Genomic DNA, 16,274 nt, shown 5'->3' on the forward strand with positions numbered 1-16,274 from the left:
AGTCACAGAGAGAAACCAGGTCACTGGGAGAAATCAGGTTACACTGGACATTGACAGCACATTTGGATCTAAAACAATTGACCAGTGGATCAACTGAAAAATCCATGGCAACAATTTGAATAATTGATTCATCGTTGGAGGCATTTTTCAAGCAGAACTGGCATTTGATGGCTCTACTTTTTCAGGATTTTCTGCTTTTCCGTGTAATAAACTGTCTGAGTTTTGGACCGTTAAATACGTCACCTTAGGCTTCAGAAATAGAGCTGCGTTTTTCATTATTTCCTGACCAAATGCTCGATTAACTGAAAATTATCTGTCAGATAAAGTGATAATCTTTTGTTGCAGCCATAGATTTAACTACTTTTGAATATTTGTTGACTATAACTTTTGTTAATTTTCATTTTTTATCAAGGAGAATAAATGGCACATTAAACTAAAGGTTAAATGATTTGATTGAGTTGATTCGACAATCAATACAAATTTAATCTGCAACTATTTCAACAATCTGTTAGTCTGCAACAAAATGTATCCTTAAATAAAATTATTATTTGTCAGTAATCCAGCTCCACACTGTATCTCACATCTCTTTATTCACAATAACTCAGTCTTGGACACAGAATACAAACCGTTTTGTTTATGAGGTTAAGTGAATAAAAGAAACCCGGTTGATATAGTAACATTATGAAGCCATGAACGCTGTCTTTCAAGCATTTGAACTGACAGCACAGTCAAACGAGTACACAGTGTTTCCTCACAGTATAAACGTGTTTGAGTTATACAAACACTAAGCCGCAAATTTAGATTTCTAGAGCAGTGTGTTAGTTTCGTTTGTAGTGGAACTTTGCATGAAATTAACAGTGAATACAATGACGCGCAGCTGAGTGTTTTCTTTAATGCGCCACACTGATCTCACAGCGATACTGCACCTGAACAAAGTCATTGTCATGCATGTTTGTTATTGCAAAGGGACCTGTTTATGTTTATACATGACTATGAAATCAGGTTCCACCAGCTGAAATGCGTTACTCTAATCCTCTACCCTGATTATGGAAATCAGGCTGCTGCGGAAAACAGTATCTTTACTACTGAAGTGCACGTAAACACAAGAAGCTCTATATTTTGGCTGCCAATGTCCCACTCTTTCCTAGAATGTAATTAAAATGTGAATAAACTCTTTATTTTAAGTCCCAGCAGGCCTGTAGAAGTCAATCAGAATTTGCTTTTAAACAATTATTGTGGTTCATGCAGTGATTACTTCACAAATTTAACTTCTGTCCTCCATGTTCGGCTGAACCAGATGAAGCTTCTCACATCCTGGGAACACATACAGAGACGGCTCACACGCCTTTCAAGCGTTGCCAGAAGTAACAGTTGCGGCACACGGACCTTTTGTTAGCTGTGTAAAATGTACTAACAGTGAAATATTGTAGCTGTAAACTATGCCAAAGTTCATGGGTAAACATCCCCGAGCTGATTAAATCCTCTTTCTTCTAAGAGGAGTTTGTTTGAACGCTTCCCCGCGGTCGGACCTCCCTTTGTGAGTTGTCCTGTCTGCTGATGTCGGTTTATTTGTCTGCCCTGCTTCACAGGAGCTGCTGGAGAAGTTCATGGAGGGAAACGTAAGCCTGGATGAGTTCCTGGACTCCTTCCAAAGCTCCAGGAAGACGTATCATATCCGCCGGGCTCAGGCGGAGAAGATGCAGGAGGTCGCGCAGGCCAAGCGGCAGCAGAGCAAAACCAAGAGGGCAGAGGAGAGCAAGGAGGTGAGGAAGGACTCGGAGCAGCCGCAGGAGCCTCAGCGGCCCAACGGCTTCGTAGCACAGGGACCTCTGAGAGTGTTCCAGGTACGCTACGGCCTCACGCCGGCCATCCTCCTCCCCCATTACCCTGTTTCTCCCCCTGCCTCGGCTCCAGGCCATCAAACCCCCCCACCTGAACCGGGACACATCCTCAGCCCCAGCACGCCACTCCCAGGACACGGCCAAGCGGTCGGCCTTAGGGTCATCGGACAGTTACCGGGCGGCTGGCCGGCTAACGGGCGGCCGGTGAGAGTGCAGCAGCTTTACAGGCCGAACCCACAACAGCCTGAACCGCCGTACCGATAAGCCGGAGTAGTGAGGGGAGGAGGAGGAGGATGAAAAGCCGGTTTGAGAGGTCTTCCAAGACGTGGAACCAAACAGTGGCTGTCACAATCATGTAAGCAAAGACTGATCCAGAGACAGGCAGCACTGCAGGCGTCCGTTTCTGTTCTCCATCCATGACACACAAATGTAACCAGAGCAGAGACAGGGAGGCGGTAGGTGACTCGGACTCGGAGGGAGGACTAGGGATGGGCTCCAATAGCCAGATTTGTTCAAGCTCTGACGCTTACAAGTCTCTTATAAAAAACCTTTTATCTCACCTTATTGTTTTTTTATTTATAATGTAAAACATTTAGACGATTCTAGCGGTGGATTTCTGCGTTTAGCTTTTGAGCACCGTCACCACTGTTGCGATGACAGAGTGAAATACATTAACAGTGACAGTGGAAGCAGAGATGTTTTCGGCGTGACAAAGATTTGTAAAAAAAATAGGATGAACGTACCGCTTCTGTCCAACCTGCACAGTCAGGGTGTTTAATAGCTAACAAAACCAGCACGAATTACTGAAAATAATGATTTAAACGATCAAACTGAATGATTTGTTGCAGTGTGATCAAAACAAATGCATCATTTAATAAAAGTGAAAAACACTTGATACTGTAAAAGTAGAATTATGGCCAAGAAACAGGAAACCTAGCAGGGGGGCTAGATACGAAGAGTGGTTATTGGAGATTTAGCAAAGTAAAATTGATTTTATTGAGACCTTTTGCCTGAAAAAAAGTCTCAGTTTTTGGAGCAGCCAATAACAAAGATAGTTATCTGTCTCTTAAACTGGACTAAATGGGTCCGTCTCACTCCCAGAGACTCAAAATATGCCACTTGGGCTCATCTGTGTGTGAGAAGCACCAGAATTTTCACCAACTTGCATGAAAACCCACACGCATCAATATTAGACACTCAGAGCTACAGACATGATTTAAAGAGCGTGATTGTTGCACCATTTCTGCCACTCAAAGTAAGGGTGGTTTCTTGCTCTGTTTAGTTTTGTGGGTTCTTTTGTAGCGACACACCACTGCCTTTTTGGCCATGTTTGCAGCGTAGGCATTTATTGGCACCATCTACAATCCCTTCCCAACCATAACCAAGTAGATTTGTTGCCTAAACCTATGCGCAAACCTTTCCTACTTCCAACCACTTCTGCATCAAGTTGCATCCCAAAGTGACTGCCCTCTGCGTCATTTAAAAGGCAAAGTTCACCCATAAATGAAAATTCAGCCATTATCTACTCACCCTCATGCCAATGGAACGTCAGGTAAAGTTGTATAGTCCACGAAACACTGCTAGGAATAGGCGATGCACGCATCCCAAACAATTGAAGAAAATGGTGACCAGGATTTAAATGTTAAAAAAAAAACATAATTAAAGCACAAAATGTCTCCATACTGCTTGTACAAAGTAATCAAGTGTCCTGATGCCCCAACATGCCAAGTTGTTTTGAAAAACTTCCCTGGCGTCATGTTTTTAGCCTTGCAGCCTATATCAAAGATACTCCATATCAACAGTCTCTGCTTGTTGCCTGTAGGTCCTATTCTTGGAGCCACATTCATGTATGCGCGCTCGTGTTTATATGCTACTGTGTGTGGGGGAAGCTTCCCACACTAGAACCTTCAGGCTACAATAAGGCTAAAAATATGACGCCAGAGACGTTTTTATTTTATTTATTTATTTTTCCTTTGTTTTACCAGGTGAGTCAATTGAGAACCAACTCTCATTTACAATGACGACCTGGCCAAGAGGCGGCATAAAGCAAAGAAAAACAAACGAGACACATTCATACAAATCAATACAAAAACAAAAGACTACAATCAGGGTCGTAAAGATAAAATAGGCTTAAAGCATGTACAACAGTCAGCAACTGCTGCCTTCACCAAACTTTTCGATGAAAGTGGGATGAAGGAGGTGAGTTTTAGCGTCTGTTGTAATTGTTTTCAAAACAACTTGGCACGTCGGGGCTTCAGGACACTTGGATTACTTTTGTTTGGGAGATGAGTGTAACACCTTTTCCCCGTGAACCTCCGGCAGTATTTTGTGGACCATAAAACTACACATGGCTATCCATCAGTATGACGGTGAGTAGACAATTTCTGAATTTTTCATTTTTGGGTGAACTATCCCTTTATTAACGCTGCTGGACTCAGTTTATATGTGAGGTGCCAACTTCATCTCAGATTTGTCTGTAGGAAGAAGCTTCTGATTCTGACTGCGGCTGTCGCTGGTTAAAATAGACGCTTAGATTCGCCAATTAATGTTCAGTAACGGCTAAAATGAGTGTATTTCATATGTTTTGCTGCTCGTCATATTTTCAGGTACTGGGTGTGAACAATGCCATCAAAGGCTGTAATATTTCTGCCTTCTCAAAAAAGTCAAGAAAAGGTGATTATAGATCTTATTTTAATGATAAAATGCTATCGAAGCCCATCTCTAGGGAGGAAATGAAAGTTTTAATTGTTATTTTAATTTTATTATTATTTTTTTATTCCTTACACGGAGGGATTTGAAGCACAGGGTTGTGAAGCACATCTTCAATGCCGAAACAAAAAAAGGATCTCATTGTTCTTTCATACAACCATAGGACAGAGAGAGGCTTTGTGAGTCATCACGGTGAATGATGGCATCAATAAAGTGGTGTTTAATATAAACTCTCATTGTTTTTCATCTCATTAAATAATAACGTTCATACTTGAAGGCATTTCCAGAGATCATGAATGCTGATAATAGATCGCTGCAGAGTTCAACAAAGACAAACAGAGCAGTTGGTATTTATTAATAATTCCCCGTCAATATTATTTGCAGCGTCACGTGTGTTGGCGTCACAGATGATTCCCCCAAAGCTGACTGCCTACTTGTGCGATTTCACGAACAGTGTTGGAGCTCACACGATTTATTTATTCATGTAAATCCCATTTTAAATGGCTGACTTCAAAGCGTCTTGTTTACTGTGCTAAATGAAGAGCTGCTTCTCTCTTTCAAGGCAGCCAGTGTTTTTATTTCTCCCCCCCTCCAAACTGAGATGCAGAGTGAGGGGAATTTAATCTCTATGAGAATACCGGCGCTCTGCAAGCCCACAGTCGAATATAAGGAGGTTTAGGTGGTTTCCTTCTCATTTCACCCCCCCCTTTTTCTCATTATTCATCCTTCAGCATTTAAAGGGAAAAGCTCTGGATTGTCGAATGTGATGGTTCTGCTCTTGAACAAACATTTTGCTCATTAATAACTCATACGAACATGCTTACTACAGCTTGACAAAGTACATGAAAATGCCTTCTGCAGGCCAGTGCCCAGTTACATACAACATCTGTTAAGATTTGTGTTGGAAAGAAAGAGATCTAATTAGGATTTTTTTTTTTTGGAAAAAAAAATGAGAGTTGTATATGCTTCTCAAAGGTTTAACCTGGGTCATTTTAATGGAGTTTTGGTCATCGTCTATATATAATAACACTGAAACTGAGGTCTGTGAATGAAGCTATATCACTACAACCCCTCCCTCCAGGATTTTACAGTTTTTTGTTGTTGTTGTTTGTTGTCTTTTGCATTTTTGTGGCCTAAAATGCTTCATTTCATGTCCACTTTTCTAAAAAATTGCGATGCATGTTGCAGTATATTAAAACATCTTTTTGCAATGAAATTGCAAGAGATGTGATGGGAATTGAGACCAAGTTCCAAATTGTCCAGTCTTCCAGATTCATATGCCTCCGAGCTTATCAGTAACTTTTATTGATGGCAGCATGTTTTATTCTGATAGTTGCATATTGAAAAACAATGACATCAATCTCATGCATCTACCCCGCTGGAAACTTAAAACAAGGAGTCATAGCAGAGAGGAAGAAACTGTCCAAGAAATGGTGGCTTCATTTCCTGAAAAATATGACAACTGTGCTTCTTGTAATGTTTGTAAAATGATCATTTCAAGTAAGCAATATGCAACATGCTAAAACAACTCTCTACGCACGAGTGCCACTATTTTCCAACCAAGCAGCACGTCTAATATGTTTTAACAATGTTTTAGTCTTATTTGCGCCACCCAGTCAAACTTATTTTTTTGTCTAGAAAATAATTATAAAACAGTCAGTTGATGCTCTTTTAGTGCACCTTTTTCCCCCCACACAGAAAATTGATCTGGAACTAATAAGGAAATCAATAACGAACTAGACCAATTAACAGAATCGATAATAGCATTGGTATCAATAAAATCTTATCACGTCCCATCCCTTTGTGGGAGCCAGTGAAAATTCGAAGATAGTTGAAGTGAGGAGGACTTGCTATGATTGGTGAAACTCGTGAAATGACAGCAATTGGTTAATTTTGTGTAACAGTTTCTGCAATTAGACAAAATTGCATGGTTGCACAGAATTTACAGGGATTGGCTGAATTTGCCTTAATTGTTGAGATCACAATATTGCAAAATTGTAGAGGGGCTGACTAAGAGGTAATGTGCCAGGTAAAAATACCTTACACTCTCCATTATTGTTTCTTTAGCTTCACCTGTCTGCCCATGTTTTTCAGTCTCCTTTCTGAGTATCTGAGTTTAGGTAAAAGTTGGTTATCTTTTCACCTCTGCAAGAAAAATATAGAGAAGCTGTTTGCGATAAAAGACGACCTGCAGATACTGCAAAAAATATAAGGACGCTTTACGCATTAGCTGTAAAAAAGTTTTAGTTTTAAATGCACTTTAATATGTTTTTATTTTATTTTGTTCTTTAATTTTTAGTGTGTTTTCTATTTTTTTGCATCTGTTTGTTTTACTTTTTGTGTTCCTATTGTTTTTCAGTATTTGTTGAAAAAAAAACAATAAATGTATTCCACAACAACAACAAAAAAATCTGTCAGACCATCAGGTTAAAACAAACCTCTAGATTAGTCGAACTTATTTGGAAACGACCTCTCTGATTATCTGACTGCTCGTGTGGAACTTTTTATCGATGTTGCCACATTCACAGATCTTTTTTTGATGAGCACAATGTTATTATAAAACTATGAATTAATGAAAAGACCCAACCAATGTCTGTTTTCTGGTGCACAAACAATGTTAAAGTCTTAACAATGCAACTTATTGTTATTTGGGCATTTCACCACAGTAGAGGAATTGCAGTTTTTGGCACTTATGCACTTGGAGGTTGCCACTTTGTACACTAAATATTAAGCCAGGAGACGGTCTACCAGCACCTCAAGAGCTCACTAACTGACATGTTATATATGTCATGTAGTGTCATGGTTTGATTACCATTGGACAGCCATTTCCCCCTTTTTCCAGTCTTTTTGCTAAGCTTCGCTAACTGGCTGCTGTCCCCGGCTTGACATTTACTGTACAAACGTGAAGCTGATATCAATCTTTTCATCTAACAGCAAGAAAGCAGATAAGTGTAATACCTCGAGGACATAAACGTTTGAAGTAACTGGGCACTGGCTCCAACCAAACATGCAGTTCTGTGTCCACTCAGGAAAAAAAAAAGTCCTGAGAGCGCTGTCTGAAGAATCCACCTCAAAACAAACTCACTTGGATTTAATTCAGGCCAGATGATAAATGTAAGATTGGATGCTTATGTGTTTTGAAATATCCTCAAAATGTAAAGTGCTTGTTTTTGCGACTGTGGTTTTGTTTGTCCGGTCTTATTATATTGTGTGTCTCTTTTTCTAATCTAAGGATTTATCCCAGCAGCCTTCTGTCCCCCTCAAACAAACAGCAGAAATGAAATAGATAAACGAACATTGCTTCAGATTTTAAATTTAAAACAAAGTGCTGCCACTCACTCACTGAGCCAAACGCCCTCAAACATCTCAGATGATTTGCATCGCAGGATCTGTGATGAAGGAGCCGTGGCTGCAGGCGTTGGTACCAGATGATTATAAGCAATGTCAAAGCAGATCAGCGCTGCAGTGAGTGAAGACGAGCTAATAATATCCAAGTCGAGTCACTTCCATCAGCAGCTCATATGTGTTCAGCAGCTACAGTACAGTATGTGGACGCACGTGACTGAAGGAAGGAAATGTCAATTTACAGGAAATTATTTGACCCAGTTACACAAAGAGCAAGGAAAATAATGAAGCCAGCTGCTAAATAATAGCATGCTTTAACATGCCTTGGCCTTTGAAGGCATTGTTGTTTTATCATTTTGGTTATTTAAGGTTACAGTATTATTGGTGGTTAATAACATGTCAGAGGCCTCATATATAAACTGTTTCAACAAAAGAAATTAGAATAAAATATTTCACAATAAATGAGTTGCATGAGAAAACATGTCAGCTCCCACTATAACAACACAACAGCGCTGGTTATGAGTACAATGTCACTGATTCATGATGAAGAGCAACATGGCAAAAATACACAAAGACTGTCAGTGTCGGGATTTAACAAGTACATTTACTCAACGTTTTTAAAGTATGAGCTTCCTTTGTCATTGAGAGGTGGGGTAGATGGTGAATGGCGTGAGACCCAGGCGAGATGCCTTCCAGTGCTGCATACAGATGTTCAGGACACAAATACTTCAAACCTTTTTATTGAGTTTTCTGCAGAAATTACCACATCAGTACAGTAAATACAGAACATGAGAAAGTGTCTCACACACAAAAAACTCCCACTGTCCCACGTTAGACATGGAAAAATTAATAAATGAGTAAAAATAGAAATTAAATTATAGTAAGATAATAACTTGAAATAACAGAATAAATAAAATAGAGCATAATGTGGATATTAGGATCATTAAATAAACATGTATTTGCTATAACTGATTATTCCAACTAACTACTTGATATAAGCACAAAAATAGTAAGAGTACAAATAATTATACATTACACAATGAATACTTTAAGTTAATTTTGTTTATAATATTTGTATACTTTGACTTACTTCTGAAACCTCAGTTTTTTTCTTGTGCTGTATTCAGATGCCTTTTACAAGCTGCTGAGCTAATTGGTTTGATTTCTTTTGAAATTAGCAATTTGGCAAGAAATGACCCACAAAATGCAAAAAATTAGCAAAATTTGACAAGAAAAACACCTTTAAAAAGAGAAAAACTAGGAAAGATGTACAGAAAACTCTACTTGTTATTTCTATAATTATATATTTAATATTATGTTACAGAAAAAATGCAGATATACAGCACTTTTTTGGCCATTTCTTTTTTCCCAGGTAATTTCTTTTAACTTCTTTGTTTTTTTTTAAATTAATTTCTTGCTTACCAATTCTCTTGGGCCAGGTGTTATTAATTTGCCCATTGCCTTCTCACCATGATTTTGCAAGAAATCAAACTGACATGCTCAGGTTACAAAGGGTTAATTAAGCTTTTGGATGCAGAACTCAGTGTGATATTAATAATTTTAATGTGAAGGATTTAGCAGCATCTAGCGGTGAGGTTTGTATTGTCCCTTTTGGGCTACTGTAGAAACAACATGGCGGAATTCGGGGGAGGCAATGGAGAGCTCGTTCAACAGCTGATTTTAAGGTAACAAAAACACCACAATTCTTAGTTTTAGGTGAATGTAGAAATAATGCAAATATAGTTGTGGATATAATATTTAATTTCTGCCAGTATATTTTGCTTAATTTTAAACATTGGACCCTAAAAGACAGGACCTGTAAACTGAAGTCCACTGTGTGCTTTAATGTGTCGTTTGTAGCGCACCCTCGAGTGTAATATTGTGATTATACAACTATTTCCAACGAAATAAAATATATATTCGAAATATATTCGTGTTGAAGGGCAATTAGGTCTCAAAATATATTTAAAAAATGCGACTATTGTCTCCATTCTCGTGGAAATACGTGGGGTCTGACTAATAACTGGAAAACAATCCGTCACGTCCGTAGAATCCTATGTGTAATGAAACGTCGTTTACTGCTCCAGCAAGTAGGTCAAACCTTAGTAACGACTTAGCAACCGGCACGTTCTTACGTCCCCGTGAAGCCAATTTAAGCTTATGCTTTCATGAGATCGTTGGGCTTCTCAAACCAAATAAATACCCGACATATAAACACAAAACCTACTTGTATTTTTTAACGAGTTACCGCCGTGTCACCGGTGTTGTGTCCAAGAGTGTTTCCTCATCAATATGTGTCCCCTCCTTTCGAAACCCGACCCAAATCCTTATTTTTTTATGGTTTGATACTAGTAGCACTAGTATCACTATATGGTTTTATTAAGTGTGTTTTAATTACTTTAGCACTTTTTTTTCTTGAAACATTTACATAATTCTATTTTTTAAATTATTTAAGTATTTTATTTTTGAACTTTAATTATCTTTTAAGCCTGTTTAATTTTTATATAGGCCTATTGTTCTTTTCTCTCCTCTATTTTAAAACACTCCCCCTTATTTTATGAAATATTACTTTTGCATGTTATGTCATATGCCATATTTAATATTAAGTAAATTGTAATTTTTCCTTCCTCTGCCCCTCCTGAGCATGTGGACCGAAACCTTTATTTTAATTTAATTTTTAAAAAAACAAAAAAACATATATGTTTTTTTATGAGGAAAACTTAAATTACCTTTTACTCACCTAGTCCTTGTGCATCTGTGTCCCAACCAAAGCTGACCACTGAGGCACGAACTATGCATTAACAAGGAGAAATAATATTTGATGTGGAACCACACTTGATCCAACACCAGCACAGCTGATGGAGAATACCAAACATTTCCAAGCTTGGCAAAGTCCAAAAGTTAAAATTAATGAAAAAAAGATACCAGAAAATCATTCCCAAAATTCACAACATGTTGTTATCTAACAAAATATGCTGCTTTAGTCCATATTTGATGGTGTTAAGTCTTTCAAAAACATCTTTTTAACTACAGTCACAGGCCCTTTAGTATTGCAGCAACACCCACATTCCCATCATGTTTAAATCTTGACTGAGTAGTTTTTAGTTTGCAGCTGAGTTCGTTTTGTGTTCCAAGACGCAGCTGTCACTTTTTGGCAGTGTTTATAATGATGTTCAGAACATGGTGGTTTATGCTGGTTATTGTCATCTTTTTTTAAGTTGATAGTTTACACTCTTAGTGAGTTGACTGTCACTTTTTATAACTTTGGCTGTATTTCTTTAGTATTGATATGGTAAATGTAGATATAGTGTCATATTTATTCAGTGACTGATTCATGCTGATTTGAGCACAACCAGATTACCTGGTCGAAAGTACTTGTTGTATACTGCGTATAAAATATGTATTAAACACCCAGGAGGGCTGTGACTTTGAATACATTTAGTTACTTGAGTCTACTTCTAAATTAGTCTCATAAAATCTCCAGAGTTGGCGTTTGGGCTGAATAACAGGCCACAACGAGCTGTGACGTCTACTTTCCGAGCCAAAATAATTTCTGCTAAATGTTCTAAAGACTTTGATATTTTCCAGCCTCCTTCTTTAAACCAAAAGGCCACAATGAAGCTTTGGAGTCATTAAAGATGGAAATGTTTCAGTCCACTGATAACACATGAAGCGTGGGCTGTACTTATCAACTTTATGTAACACAGCAGGTTCTGTCTAGATACAATCTGTCAACCACATCTAAACTAACGCTGAAATTCAGACAATTTGATGTGACTAAGGACTGGAAATAAATCCTTGTTTATGTGTTTCAGCTGTTCATACTGTGAGTTATGAAAAGCTTCACATTAAGTTAAGTAGGTTACAAATACACAGGAGAAGTCAAACAGGGGAAGCAGGAAAAACATTCAAAAGATGGTTAAAATAAAAAAGTATATAAAACCACTGTGGTTTCCAGTGTGTGGGTTGGGACCCCACAAAGGAGTCACAGGCTGAATCTGAGGGATCCAACGATAATTAACTTTATTTAAGGACTTTGTTTGTTAGCTTATTTTGTCTTAAAATGTCTCAAAATGTTTTGAAAGTTTCTCTTAAAAGTAGAGATGTCTTGAGGGATCAGTATTAATCCTGTCCTATAATAATAATAATAATACTAAGAAGAATTATTATTATTATTATTATTATTATTATTATTATTATTATTATTATTATTATTATTATTACTTTTTTTAAGGACACAGAGAAAGCTCCATAGCATAGCATATTTTTATAATAGAGTCTAATTGGCAAAAAAACCCCATCTGATTAAGTTCCAATTCTTTTTTTTTTAAAAATTATTTCTATGTTTTTTAGTCAATATACACTCAAACACACATACTCCGCCCTCCATGGACCCCTTCAAAGTAATTAAATTGGAAAACAAATAAATAATAATGATAAAGTTTAAAAAAAAAAGAATAGAATAGAATAAATCAGTTAATTGAAAGAATGAGAATACAAAAATACATAATATTACTAACCCAATTATTTTTTACTGTGTTTTGTCCAGTGGTGGATGAAGTAAAGAAACAATACCACAGTGTAGAAATACTCTGTTACACATAAAGTCCTTTTTTGTTAAAGGAGCTGTTAGAAGCACAGAGAAGCACAGTTTATTCTAATATGTGCTTCTCTGTTCGTTGTTTCGGTAGACGGTCAGGCCGGGTTTGAATGTTTGTGCATGTGATAGCGCCATTGTGGCCTATGCTGATGTAAAGGAAGTGTAGCGCTCACCTTGCAGTTCCCCTACAATTACGTTATAATACATGATTTTGGTAAAAATAATGTGAAACTGGCAGTGATTTGATTTTTGCTGATGTCTGTACCAGACAAGAATGTTCCCTCACGTCCAAAATATAATTTGTAGGTATGCTGTTGTGACACATTTTACCTTTATCAGAAAAATTGTGGTGCGATTTGAATATTTCACTTGGCCGTATTGCAACTTTGATATTATTTTTCATTACCTGACATTGATGTATATTTTATTTAACTACTCAAAGAGGACTAGTAACTAACAGAGAAGAAGTCAGATCCATTAATCGTTATTAATAAAGGCAAATAAACATGAAGACTCCCCATCGTATTAGTTTAGATTTATAGAGGTAAAAAGTATTTCATCTGGAAAATAATAAAGCACTTTATCTTGATACCAGCAGATGTGTGACTGGAAGGTCACTGATTTATTTAACTGGTCCAGCTGGGACAGAAAATCATGACCATTAAGTTGACGCTCAGCATGAGAACCTCATGTGGCTTCTGAAGTGGCTGAAAAAACACAAAATGAAAATGCTTCACTTAGATTAATTTTTCAGTGATTCAAGCTCAATAAGTTATTGGGGGACAAGATTATGATTGATAAAAGTGAATCACATACAGCTCTGAGATATTCCTGTGAGACATTTTGAAACTGGTCTTTATGAAGCAGCTGAGCGACAATCATGCTAAAATATTTATATTAAGTACATTAGTCCATCCAGCTCCTCTCTGTATGGATGAGACGCTCTGTACCAAACCTTAAATGTGATGAATATTTTCACTGGCAGCGGACCAGCTGGTCGACTGTCTGAACATCTAACTTACTGAAACACGACAACACTGTGTTTGTGTTGAATCTGTTCAGTGGAAACATAATTTCAAGAACAATAGTGTAGAGAAGATTGTGCAACATTTTCTCCACTGGTAACCACCAGAGCAGAAACAGCTGATTCACTCACTTCTTCTGTGCTGCCACGTCTGTCATGTCACATTGGCAGCGGTGGAAGAAGTATTCAGATCACTTGGGCTCGGTAAAAATAGCAATACCACGCGATATAAATACTCCATTAAAATGGAAGTCCTGTATTCAAAAATTTCACCTAAGTAAGTTAATATTACCCACAAAATGTACTTTAAGTATCAAAGTGTCAATGTAAACGCAGAGTGGCCACTGTCAGTGTAATACTGTTACACCGGCGGATCAATATTATTGATGTATTAGTATGAGTTAATTCTAAATACTTTATATGCTTTTGGTAGTTTAATTTAAAACAATAGATTCTGACAAACTGATCGTAATTTTCTTAAATTTAGAATCTGACCTTTAAAGCCTTTGTTTCAAGATTTTGGTCAAAATATTGGAAAATTTTAAATTAACATTATAGCTACACCAATGTGCATGTTGTATTGTTTGGTTGAAGAATCAGAATACGGTTTATTGCTAAGTTCAGCATAGAAATAGAGTGACATTTTATTTCTACGGTTTCATAAACAAGAAATTTGCTTTTGTGCATTGGTGCCAAACATAAGCATTGTAAGAGAAAATGAAATTCCAAAAATGAAGACAAGTACTGCAAACATCAAGAGACATAAATATAAGATTAAAAAAAGTTATAATAAAAATATTTTTTAAAAAAAATAGGTACAATATATTTGAATTGAAATTAAAGAGCTGTGCAGTTCTTGGAAATAGTAGTTTGTGCAGAAATCTGCAAAATTAGAATTGAGAGGACTGAGCAGAGGCTCACTGTACTATGTATAAAAAGAACATCCATTATACTATATCTATAAACATTAAACATTAAACATTAATGCAGCAGTAATGTTAATCCAAAAAGTGATCTATCATAGTAAAACACAGACAGGGAACATTTTAGTGACAATTAAGACTTTTCATGCTTAAGTAAATTTTTGCTAATTTTTGTAATGCAGGACTTTTACTTGAAGTGGAGAACTTTAATTAAAATATTGCCTTCATCACTGTTGTGAACGCAATTGCCGTAACTTTAAATGGCAATAATATGTCTTTGCTGTGTCTCTGTGAGTTTGTTTTGGCTTTTTTTCTGCCCTTAATCAGCCAGAAATGTCTGGCTCTGGTGCTCCACATTAGCATACTTTAATAATATGAAGTCAAATCTGACAGTTGTGAGTAGGAGACTTATAAAAATTTACATAAGCGGAATCAAAAATGCTGCTTTGAACAGACAGACGCCACTTCAGTCTTAACTGAGGCTGGTGTGTGTGTGTGTGTGTGTGTGTGTGTGTGTGTGTGATAAAATTAAAGCCTCGTGGTAATGACACACCAGAAATAGGTCCTAAATGAAAGGTAGCTCCATTAGCTCCCCTAATTAATTAATCATTTATTAGTTAATTAAAAGGCGCTCAGTGGTGAGCAGTACCCTCACAGACAGCAGGCCCTTTGATGGTCCTCATGAAAAAATACCTAGAGCTGTAGCTGACATCCTCAAATTGTGTTGGCTGTTTGATCAACAAATCAAATTAAGTAAATTTAAAGTGATACCAATTAGAAGTGAGATTAAATAAATAGATTTTCAGCTGTCGTGTAAAAGCGTTCAAATCCGAAAAAAAGTTTCACAGCGTATAGGCTAAATTACCGAAATGATCTAGTCTTTAATGCTCCTTTAATTGTTTAGTTTATAAGTGGGCTCTAAATTATCTGTTTAATCATGAAGCCTCTGATGTGTTCAATTTTATTAATTAATTGTGAGATCAAATGTATGTAATGTAAATTTCCTAAATGTAATACTGTAAAAATATAATCTGACCCTAATTAATAATTTTTGCTGTTAAAATGAAGGCTGCTGGGAAAGTTCTTGTGCATGCTCAGCTTGACATAAGCAATCTAATAATGCGATCATGTTGACATATTATTGAAGAAGACTTTCAGTGGGAAAACATCTCTTCATGCTACAGTGTGTGTGTCTGTTCTGCCAACAAACAAAACATTCAAGTGACCTTAAACAACATGTTTACATGTAAAATGATTTCCATTTTGCTTCTCGTGTGGATCCAGGAGTCAATAAAATACATTTGCCATTCTGATTTGAGCTTGTTCACCTGTTTGTCATGAACTTATAGGTAGAGTTCACCCCAAATCAAAAGTACATATTTTTCCTCTTGTCTGTTATGCTGTTTATCAGTCTAGATTGTTATGATGTAAGATACTGAGTGTTGGAGATACTGGCTGTAGAGATGTCTGCTTTCTCTTCAGTATAATACAACTAGACGGCACTCAGGTTGTTGTGTCTAAAGTATCTGTTTCCAGAGATCATGACCTGGTTATTTTAAGACATGCAGATCTTGTTGTGAGCAGCTCATGTAGGAACTATTTTCAACCAAAAAACAGGAAAGTAAAAAAACAAAACAAGGAAAAACTGCTTAACAGTTATAATCCCTCCTAAAAATAATTTAAATATAAAATCATGATAATTGTAAATATAGTCTTCTGTTTATCCATTTATATGCAGCCCAAGAAAAGTGATGTTGATCCAGGTCTCAAAGGGTTAATTGCTGTGCTCGCCCACACGGGGTAGCTGTGCTGATCCTCTTTCTCTTCTGTAA

General features: G+C 37.0%; 1 protein-coding gene across 1 annotated transcript in view; it reads left to right on the plus strand.

Annotated features, from left to right (window-relative positions):
- vps37d (VPS37D subunit of ESCRT-I) overlaps positions 1-15,755 on the plus strand; it is a 51,051-nt gene extending 35,296 nt beyond the window's left edge. The window contains exon 4 of the mRNA XM_042499912.2: positions 1,590-15,755. Coding sequence (XP_042355846.1) covers positions 1,590-2,105 — 516 coding nt within the window. The 3' untranslated portion in view covers positions 2,106-15,755. The remainder of the gene's footprint in view (positions 1-1,589) is intronic.
- The last annotated feature ends 519 nt before the right edge of the window (positions 15,756-16,274 follow it).

The sequence above is a fragment of the Plectropomus leopardus genome, chromosome 15, assembly GCF_026936395.1.
Source record: "Plectropomus leopardus strain MGB_pleo_1.0 chromosome 15, ASM2693639v1, whole genome shotgun sequence".
NCBI classification, from domain to species: Eukaryota; Metazoa; Chordata; class Actinopteri; order Perciformes; family Serranidae; genus Plectropomus; species Plectropomus leopardus.